Genomic DNA, 11,469 nt, shown 5'->3' on the forward strand with positions numbered 1-11,469 from the left:
TAATATGACGTGAATATTAGTTCAGGAAAGCACATAACTTGAATTTGCTCTAAACTTCTGACTTGAGTGCTTTATACCTTTACTTAAATTTCTTATTTTGAAACATTTAAATTAGTGAATTTGTTAATGTGTGGGATTCAATTTGCAACTCTTTTTTTATGAATATATACACTACTAGAAAATGGATTAATACAGACAGATTTACAGATAGATCTAGTCTTTATTACAGACAAATTTTTGGTTACCGACGGATTTTATCCTTCTGTAAAAGCCCTGTCGAAAATTATTTACCGACAGATTTTTTTCCGTCGGAAAATTACCAACAGATTTTTACTAGTTACCGACGGATTTTTTCTCTGTAAATTCTCCCTCTATTTTCCAAAGGCGACGAACTTTCCAATGGATTTTTCGTATTACAAACGAATTTTCAGACAGATTTTCAGACAGATTTTCCGTCTATAATTACAGATGGATTTTTCGACGAATTTTCCGTCTGTAATTTGAACCTTGAAAAATCATCTCACACTCTGAATACAGACAGAAAATTCGTCTATAAATCTGTCGATAAAGTAAAATAGAAATTTTTTTAAATTTTTCCATTGCAAAATGAATACTTTAGGTTTATTTTTTAAATTTCATCCATCAAACACATTGTAAATTGAAAAAAAAATGCCAAAAATCATATAGATAAACATAATATTCATTACATGATACCTATAAAATTGGATGTTATTTTTCAACATCATTGGCCAATATCTCACTATCTCAATAAAAAGATACCCAAAAAATAAGATGACCATTCTAATGTTACATGGATCTCTTTCATTAACATTACACTTAACACTTAAAATGGGACAATCTAAAATATTAATGGATAACTAAATTGCATTGGCAGCATCAAGCTCCACTTTGATTATGAGCAAATGCTGTAGAGAATCCCACTAACAAATGCATCACCGGCCCCAGTTGTATCAATGGGATTAACTTTAACATCTGCCACCCGGCCTTTGAATTTCTGCACACACAATCAACAATGAAACAAGTGCTTATACCACTCACTCTCAAATGGACTTGGTAGTAAGCTTACCTTGGTGTAATATCTACAACCCTTTGAACCTTTGTGTCACAATTAATAGCTTGAGATTAGGGTGAAAAAGCTTCTTTAATACAACATCATCATCGTTAGGATTATCACCCTCGGTCAAAAATGTAATCTCCTCTGCACATACATAAGATGATAACAAAAAAAAGAATGAAAAATGCTTATGGGGCACTTAGTTTTGTTTTTGTTGTTATTTTAGTTGATAAGTTTTCATCATATATTACAAAAGTAAGATCTTTCTTGTTTTGTGAAAGCAAGAAACCCAATAACTAGATACAAATTGAAAATGAAAAAAGAAATCAAAAGAATTAATATTTATTTTTATTTAAAAAAGCAGTTACCCAACTGGGTCAAATCTCCATCAAGTTTGCTTTGTTTTTGTTGTTATTTTAGTTGATAAGTTTTCATCATATATTACAAAAGTAAGACCTCTTTCTTTGTTTTGTTGAAAGCAAGAAACCCAATAACTAGATACAAATTGAAAATGAAAAAAGAAATCAAAAGAATTAATATTTTATTTTTTATTTAAAAAAGCAGTTATCCAACTGGGTCCTAAATCTCAATCAAGTTTGCAAGATCGCATAGAAGTGGATATGGCTATTCACCAGGAAAGCATCAACTACAGATTACTTAATAAAACAAAAGAAAAGAAGGCAATTTTGAATTCCCAGATTGTACACAAAAGTGCACATTCATCAATATATGATGAAATCAACAAACATGCAGCCCAAATAAAATTATGGTTTTCCTTGAAACAACATCACGGATGAGATTATTCAAAGTTTAAGCAGGTTTTGGGTATATGTTCAACAATAGGGTCATTTTAATACACAATTTTAACTTAGCTGTTGTATTTTAAAAAGAATAAAAATAAAGTGAAAGAAAATGGATTAAAGAACCTGGATAAGAAGTGGAACAAGATCCAAATCACTCATGCTAAGACTAATCCTGTCATCCATTCTCATCTTCGTAGCATTAAAACCAAAAAGCTTACAAGATACGGAGATCGGATGTCATCAAATTAACAAACATTTGATGTGCATGTTAGGTCAAACCAACAAATAAGCAAACCATCGAATACTTGGTGTGCACAGCAAAATTCATAGAGGGGAGGGAAGAAGAAAAAGAAATTTATGGTGTTACATTTTGCTTGTCCCTCACAACTCTAACCTGTTTGTTCAATTATTATGGATTAAACATTTTGCTTTATTGACTGAAATGAAACAGTACAAGTAATTTAAATTGCACAATAATGAGAAAAGAAGTTGACTCTAGAGGAAACCACAATAACCAAACATAATTGAGGTGAAATATCTTAGACACCAAAATTTCAAGTCCTGACCCCATACTCTCTTTTTTTTGTTATTAAGATTGCCAAAAAATAAAAAGAGCACAACTAGCAAGATGACCCCATTAACTTTTAAGATATACTCAAGTTTTCTTGATATGAAGAATGTGAGTTTAAACCTTATTATTAATCATTACACAATAACTTTTATATGTCAATGTTTTAAACTTCAAAATTTAGTTAAGAGCCATGGTAGTGTAATACATCATTAGATACTTACAGATCTCCTTTTGACATATATCGCTTCATTAGATACTTACATTAGATACATTATTAAGATTAAAAGGAATAGATGAAAAGTTGCAAAAGCATCATATATAAAATAATGATCAAGAAAAGAAAAAAGAAAAAGACCATTAGCTTGGTTGTCATGCAGTTCTACATATTGCTCATTCAATGATAAAATGGCTATCTTTATCTATATATTTATTTTATTTATTTTTGAGTTAGACAAAGAAACTAAAGACTACTGAGGCACCCTCCAAAACAATAAAAGGACGGCAAAAAAGAAGAGCCTAATATCATAGATATAGCAAAAGGATAATTTTATTCCATGATCATAGCATGGATTCATTAGCAATAAATAAAAGCAATGGAGAATATTTGTTAAGAAAATAAGTTCATCACACAAGAAGAAAAATTACCAAAGTAAAGGATAAGATCCTCCCTTTTTTTTAGAATTAAAAAAGCTTGCAAAGTGGAAGAAATTCCTAGTATTATGATCTGGTAACAGCATCTCTCTAATCGTAATCCAATAACTATTTAGCTATATATACAGTAGATTAAAGATATGCAAATCTAATTTATATCAACCTGATTAAGCTGTAGGCGAGTCTTTTTCTCTGCAGCTTTAAACGCCTTTTCATGCGCAGTTATAGTCTTTTCCTGTTTGCTCTCTTGCTTTTTCTTCAGTTCATACCACCTTCGAGCATTGGCATGAGCTGAGAGAGCTAAATCAACTTCAACCTTGAAAGCAAACATAATATGGTTACTAATGTCACATATTGAAAGGGGGGGAGGTGGGGTGGAGGAAATCACACATATTCTTTGAGAAAGAAAATTCAACAAAACCAGATAGATGGTGAAACTGACAACCAAAACTAATAGACCTTAGTGAAAATCTGAGAGTAAAAAATGACTTATTGGCATAGACATGGTTTATGATTGAAAGCGATAATCGTCTAATAATCGAATCCATATAACAGATCTCCCACATAGTGGGATAAGACTTTGTTGTTGTTGAATAACAGATCTCACCTAGTACATAACAAGATTGTTCTTGTTATTAGAAATGAATTTCTACTTCAACAAGAAGTGATAAATAAATAAGAACCTTATCTACAGGGAGTGTCTTCTCATCATCATCCATTTCATCAAGATTGTTTGCCAACAGTAAAATCATGCAAGAGGGTTTCCAGTTTTCTTTTTATCATTCATCATACGTGAAAGGTCATCCCAGTTCATACCCTTTGCAAGAGCTACACAAACAGCTAATATAGCAGCATCCACATCTTCTAAGTTGTATTCTATCAATTCTGCCATTTTAACACAGTGATCAGCTTCTTTCCTCAATGTGTGCACTCGATTTTCCTACACAGAGAAATGATAGATATAATTGTTTTACATATTAGCACCATCAATGAAATCAATAATACTTGAACAGCATGTTTTTTCACTTTTTTCTCAACTTCACATGAAAACTATGCCTGTTTATTAGATCTGAAAGAGACTTCAAATATTAGGACATAAACGTGTATTTAGTCTTATAAGAGGTTCTTCTTTTGGGGTAGAATCCAGTAACATGAGTGTGACTCTGGCATGGGTACCAACCTGATCCTGGCGTATTTTATTCAGCTTCTGAGCAGCTGAGTTTTCTTTAGCTTTCTGCTGTTGTTCAGACCTTTGGCTCTCAATTTTGCTGTAGAACTCATCCAAGAAAGCATCAAATGTCTCAAATTTTGTGCGATCCCTTGACTTAAACTGATTGAGTAAGATTGGGCAGAACTCGTCATAAATCTGCATCAACATATACAAAATACCACAAAATCATTTGAGTATGCATTTTTGTCCCTAATTCTCTCCCATACTCACTATGCCCCTATAATTATAGAAAAATAGAATAAAACCTGGCTAACACTTCCTGTTTGAGAGGAAGAATCCTTTCCCAAATTTTGTTTCTGCATCAAAATGTATCCTCCAGGAACTATTTGACAGATGAAATATCTCTAAATAATATATTTGTCTGCAAATGTCAAGAGATCACAATTCTAGATCAACTTTTTCCAGAAAAACACTACCAAAATTATGTGGATGACACTAGATACAAATGTCATTACAAAATAGCATACCAATTGTAGAAGGAAGCGAGTATCTATGGCATTGCAAATTTGTTGCTCCAATTTCCTGTCCAAAGCTACTTCCATGACTTCATCATCAACAGTGTCATCCTCACGAGTTACGGAATCTGAAATTAACAGTCACGGAATCTGCAAATCTTGTGAGAGTAAGATTGATAATGTTGTTCCTAGGGTTTGCAAAAGTTGTGAGAGCAAGATTGATAAAGTGAGCTCGGAGAGTGTGAGATAGAGTGAGCTCGCGATGAGAGTTTGAGACAGAGTTACCTAAAATCAGAGAAGAGAAGGGACAACAGCCAAAAATGGCGAGGAGCAGTGAATCAGAAACGACGCACGGCGAGGAGGGGAGGAACCCTTCGCGACGGCGACGCCACGAGCTCAACTCAGAACTTCGTGCGACGGCGAGGAGAGGAGGAACGATGCGAAGAGGGCCGAGTAGAGCTTCCCCAGATAACGAAGGCACCCACCGACTGTCCTCGCCGGCGGCGACAGCACCTTCTACTAGAGGAGAAGAGTTGGACGACAACTTTGAAGAGGGATGAGGGTGAAAATGAGTTCATAGGTCAGGAGTGTGAACGGAGCTCGATAGAGTGGTGATAAAATTAGAGTTACCTTAATATTTTCGACGAAAAATTTAAATTACAGACGGATTTTTCGTCTGTAATAATTTAATAAAACGCATCGTTTTGTCTATTTAATTATAAACGGATTTTTCGTCTGTAACTATTTTTTATGGAAAAAAATTTAATTTTTCTGACGAAATTATCGACGGATTTTCTTTTCTGTCTGTAATTTATGCTAATTCGTTTTTTTATTTTTCGACAAAAAATTTCTCTGAAATTCCTTCAGTATTTCCGTGAGATAAAATCCGTCAAAAATATCCGTTTGTAATAACTAGTTTTCTAGTAGTGATATACTCTATTGTAATAATATTCTGAATCTGATTCTATTTTTGAATTGTTAAATAAATATGTAATTGAATGATTTAATGAATCTGCTCTAATTAGTGTTATGCTAAACTATATGTAATTTTGTTTAGAAACTTGTTTATAAAAATAATTTTATATTATATTTTTTATATTTTTATTTTTTATGATTCACGAGACATATTTACGTTCTATCTAACAATTTTATAAATTGTGATTTTACATTATTCTTCTGTATCGAGATAAAAACTACGATTTTACTACCTTATTTTCATCACCACTACTTTCAATGGCCGCTACTATTACCATACAACTCAAATTCCACTTGGTGCCTCTTTTTATCTAATATCACCTTTTATTTAATTTCTACTATCACCTACCCACCATGGTAGCAACCCAATCACTCCCAAAATCCACGGTACAGTTAAAACAAAAAAAAAGGATGCAAGCCTATAAAAGGGGTTGATAGTGGACCTAGCTCGTTTTCTCTCATTTCTCTTTATTCTTTTTGTTCTTTTTCTTTCTATTTTCTGTCTCTTTCTTCTATTTTCTCTACCTCCCGTTCTCTCTCTCTCTCTCTCGTCCTCTTAATCTCAGTCTAAAAAAATATTAATTTTTTTTAAAAGTTTACCTTAACAAATTTTAAATTTATTTTATTTTTAAGAATGACTCCTATCCATATTTATAATTGTAGTTTAATAAAAATATTTTTATTTTATTATATTCAAACAATTTAAATTTTTTCACCAAAGACAAAAAATTACACTATTTTTAAAAAAGTGATACATTGTCCGATGTGAGATAACATTAAAAAAATGAATATTACCAATATTTATATAATTTCAAACAATTTAAATTTCAATTATACTAAAAGAATACTCATATAATTTCATCCAAACACAGTTACTTAAACTTATTAGATTCGAGCTATATATGCTCTCTAAACATAAAGTTTTATTAAAAATATTACCAATATTATTAACATCATCACTAGAAATGAATTGCAGTTGTGGTTGAGAAGTTTTATAGGACTTCTACTTACTTGAAGAAATAGGATTCAATCCAATTATTTGTTACTGTTTAATTTTACTTTGATTTCCATTTGAAAAAAAAAAAGTGAATAACATTCCTTGAATAGTAGTTGAATTTGAACCTGGCAGAGCCAGAAATAGAAAAATACAACTAACAACATATCTAGGTTACCCAAAAACAAAACCATATTCAAAAGTCAAAACACACTAAATGCAGCATACACGTACTTTACACTAATATTCATCAAGTCAATAATTGACACATATCAGGATATTATTATATCATGATAATCTGTTACAACAGTTGTCAATTTGTCATCATTCATTTGCCTTGATCATAATCCAATTATAAAAGACAATCAATAACACACTAGGTGATGAACATAAAGAGAAAAACGAATTATAAGAATACTAGAACCTCTTCAGTTCCCCCAACACAAGATTTTTTTTTTTTCATTTGATCGCCCAAGACTACGCTTGATTAATTACTAGCTCTTGAGCTTCCTATCACCATCATCATCATCTAACTCATCACATTGCTATAATATACTACATTGATTATTTTTGTTTTTTTATTGTATCTTCTTTTATTGGTGATTAATCATTATCTAGAGATGGATGAATCAAAGGCAAACGGATCTAAGAGCATCAGATTTGTAGTAAAGTATGGATGGACATTTTTGGGTTGTTTCAAGAAAGGGTGGTACAAAGTTCGAATGAATCTTCACGTGTAATTTGATCCTTTTTTTAGTACATATTTAATTAGCAATAGAGGTTCATATACCCGATTCAAAAGAGTAGTGCATATTGAACTTTATTTTATTTTTAATTTATAGTCTTGTTAATTAGACAATTTAAATTTTGTGCCTTGCTGCCATGCCATTTTTCTCATGTAAATGTAGTAGCTTTACAATAATAATGTGTAGGGTTTAATATTGTACATGTAGACTTATTATTATGCATAAAGAAATTAAATGATATAAAATTCACATTTTGAATTATGGTTATTTAAACATATTTATTAAGTGAACAATATATAATGCTAATATATAGAGTTTTGGTGTCTAAAATTAAGTTTTAATATTACCCCTAATGAAAGAGGTTCTCCCGTACACCAGGGCGCGTAGGTTAAATAAAAAAACTTTTACGGTTAACAACAACTCATATTCTCTTCTCATTTTCATCAGTATTTTACTAACGGTTATGAAAAAATCACGAATAACCTCTTCTTCAATTCTTTACTCTAATAATTTACCTTTTTAGTTTTTCGCCTTTTTTCAATTTTTATTACTTCTGTTTTTAATATTGGATGCGCTTTTTTATATGGAATAATTATTTGGATGCGTATTTTGGCCTTACTGAACTAGATAATAACTATGTCAAAGGTTGGTTTTCGGCACCATGTATGACAGAAAAAAAAAGAATAATAGTGTTCAATATGGTGATAAATAATTTTTTATGGATCTTATAATTTTGCTTTGAGTATATTCTTTCTGTGAATACTTTATTCTGACCAACAATTTGATCTTATTATTTTATTACAGTTTTTTTTTATTTTTGTTTTTTCATTTTTTCTTATTTCTCTTCCCAATTCTGGATGCGCTTCTTTGTATGGAATAATTATTTGGATGCAGTGCCATGTATACCAGAAGAAAAAGAAATAATTAGGATGTAAGAAAATGTTCAATTAAAATGATAAATAGTTTTTTTATGGATCTTATTGTTTTGTGTTGGGTATATTCTTTCTATAAGTACTTTCTTCTGACCAACAATTTAGTCTTATTATTTTTTTATAATTTTTTTTGGAATGATGAAAAAAAATGTACCTTTTTCCTTTTCTGATTGCTTTTCCTCTCACCACTAGAAATACTTTCCTATATTTTTATTTTTGTCTTCCTTCTCCTTCTTTCAATATCCTAAATTGTATCGCCTCCATCTTCTCTTTGCCTTCATTCATTGCAGTTATAAATTTAATATAATTTTACTACAGTTTATTAATTTTATGCATAACTTCCCTTCTCTTCAATTAAGAACGTTTATTAATTGATTTTTAAATAATTTAATAATCCAATAAACATCTAAATTATGTGTCATATATTTTTCAATGTTTCAACCTTTATGGTTATTTCTTTTTGTTTTTTCATGTGCCTCACGGTCAATTTAAGGTTTATTTTAGTGATTTGTAGCTATTAAGTAGCTATTAATGATGTTTTTAATGGTATGAGCGAGATTTCATCTAATGGTGTGAAATTACTCACTTTTCTTTTACTGATTACATGCTGACCAAAATTTAATAAAATTGTTGGCCTCTTAGACTTTTCCTTTATTTTATTGTGTTTTTGATAAATCTTCTATTTTTAAAATATTTTATTTTATTAGGTTTTTTAATTCATTTTATTATATTTTCTCTTTATTTTAGAAACTATAGAGTCTAAATATCTCCGGTTTAAACGATTCTAATCATATGATAAAAAAATAGTTCAAGAGAATAAGTTTGTATTTGAATAATTTATTGAGTATATTGAAATAAACATATTAAAATATAATAAATAAAATTATTAATTCAACATTTATTAATGGATAATTATTAAAAAAAAATATTACATAAATAATAAAAAATGAGTTAATAATATACAGACTAATTTAGATAACCAAAATAAAATAAAAAAATAAGTAACAAAAACATATAAAATTCTACTTTTTGTTCAATGGTAGAAAGATAATATATAAAACTATAATAATTAACCATAATGTTTTGACAAAAAAAAATATGAAACTTTTAAGATAAGATTAATTAAAATATGAGATCTTTTATATATTAGATAATTTAAAAAATATTTATTGTAGAAGAAGTTAAAATTATTCTGACCTAAAAAAATTATTTAATTAATAAAATTAAAAGAGAGATAGAGTTAAAATTTTTTAACTAATAAAAAAGAATTACCACCATCAACCTATTAAATTTGAGTAATATCAAGTGAGAATTAAGAACAAACTAAAACGATAAATTCAAAAATTTTCTATCTCTCTGTATATAGTATTTTACTTTAAATAATTACTTTTTATGGATAATATTTAAATGATAAATAAAATAGTAAAAAATTCGCATTAGTTATAAAAAACTAATGTCATTCTTATAGTATGATCGCATTATTTTAAAATATACAAAGTAAATAATAAAATATATTTTAATTAATATGCACAATAAAGTAAACATAAAACTCATATAATAGCAGTCAAATATGAAAAGCAATGACAACTTTTTATTCTAAGGTGCTATATTAAATTGTAACTTAAATTTATAACTATTAATTAAAAATTTACAATAATGTACTATTTTTATTATATTAATTAAAAATAATATATTTTGATATTCTTTAGGATTACGGACATCAAATTTTGATTATTTGAACAAAAATTTTTAATATTTTATGTCTTAAATTTTTTTTAATAGAATAATAAGATGCCTTATTAACACATATCAAGAAAAAATTATTATTTTTATACATCTAGATATTCAAAAGAAACAAAATTAAATTCTTTTAATAATACTTTAACAACTCATAAAAATTAACAGAATAAATAGTTATAGATCTAATTGCTAGACAAGATTGAAAATTACGGTAATGATATTTGGTGATAATTAATTATGTTCGGGTGAAGAAAAGATGAGAGGGAAAGAAGAAAATGAAAAAGGAAAATAAGGTAATATAACAATGGCGATGAGAGAGTGATGATAAGTATTTGTATGGGGGAATAATAATAATAATAAGAGAAAATAATAATGCATGATACAATGAAAAAATATAATAAAATTATAAATTAATAATTTTGACAAAGTAATAATATTAAAGATAATTTAATAAATTAAATATAAAACTTAAAAAATAAAATATTTTTATTTATTAGAATTATACATGAAGATAAAAAATATTTTAAATATAATTTTTTTAATTTTTATTTCAAATTAAATATTATTTAAAAATAAATAAATAAACTTATTTGATATTTGTAAATAATTACTTTATAAATATTTATCTTGATTTTGTTATATATAATAGCAACATAATAATTTTTTTAATATTTTATTTAATTTAAATTTATAAATTTTATACGTTCTAAAAGTTAAAAACTTGTAAAATTTTTATATTTATTTTTTAATATTTTTTATTCTTATTTTTTAAATTATTTTATCAGATTTATAATTTAAAAAAAAATATAAAAATTAATCTCTTAAAAATAATAGAAAAGCGACTGAATAGATATGATTATATCTGTTAAGTTATTAGTTATTATATAAGCAGATTTTGACAATATATTTTAAACGATAGATTGAGATATATAAAAATAATTTTTTATTTAATTGATCAACTTTTTATTATATAGTATTTGTGAGAATAAGCATTTAGATAATATTATACATATTGAAACTTGATTATCTAAGTTAACACGGGGTAAATAGCCCTGTTTTAAATTAAAGTCGTCAAAAAAATCTAAAATAATATCTCAAATCAATTTCTAAAAAAATTTTAGTTATACAATTTAAACTTGATCAAATTTTAATCATCAAATTATATTAATTTTATAGTATTATAAAGACATTAATTAAGAGGATGAAAGTGTTTTCAGGATGCTTGTTAACGAAATTCTAATTCTATTAGACAATGTGCCAAACGCCATAATTAAAATGAATTACTTTAAAATTCTC

At 27.8% G+C, this 11,469-nt stretch overlaps 1 protein-coding gene across 4 annotated transcripts; it reads right to left on the reverse strand.

Annotated features, from left to right (window-relative positions):
- Positions 1-704: 704 nt before the first annotated feature.
- LOC130954570 (uncharacterized) lies at positions 705-5,376 on the reverse strand. Of its 4 annotated transcripts, none has more exons than XR_009076354.1 (8): positions 5,072-5,376; positions 4,799-4,914; positions 4,577-4,692; positions 4,281-4,466; positions 3,784-4,040; positions 3,264-3,416; positions 1,088-1,219; positions 705-1,015 (listed from the first exon to the last, which is right to left on the reverse strand). XR_009076354.1 is itself a non-coding variant. In XM_057881331.1 (6 exons), the coding sequence occupies exons 3-5, from the start codon at positions 4,631-4,633 to the stop codon at positions 3,849-3,851; spliced, it is 435 nt and encodes a 144-aa protein (XP_057737314.1). In that variant the 5' UTR covers positions 4,634-4,692; positions 4,799-4,936; positions 5,072-5,376; the 3' UTR covers positions 3,263-3,416; positions 3,784-3,848. The 4 variants fall into 4 exon arrangements, 1 of the variants encoding a protein (XP_057737314.1); XR_009076355.1 differs by having other exon boundaries at positions 3,917-4,040; positions 4,799-4,936; XR_009076353.1 differs by having other exon boundaries at positions 4,799-4,936.
- Between the last annotated feature and the right edge of the window lie 6,093 nt (positions 5,377-11,469).

Source organism: Arachis stenosperma, chromosome 10, assembly GCF_014773155.1.
Source record: "Arachis stenosperma cultivar V10309 chromosome 10, arast.V10309.gnm1.PFL2, whole genome shotgun sequence".
Lineage (NCBI taxonomy): Eukaryota > Viridiplantae > Streptophyta > Magnoliopsida > Fabales > Fabaceae > Arachis > Arachis stenosperma.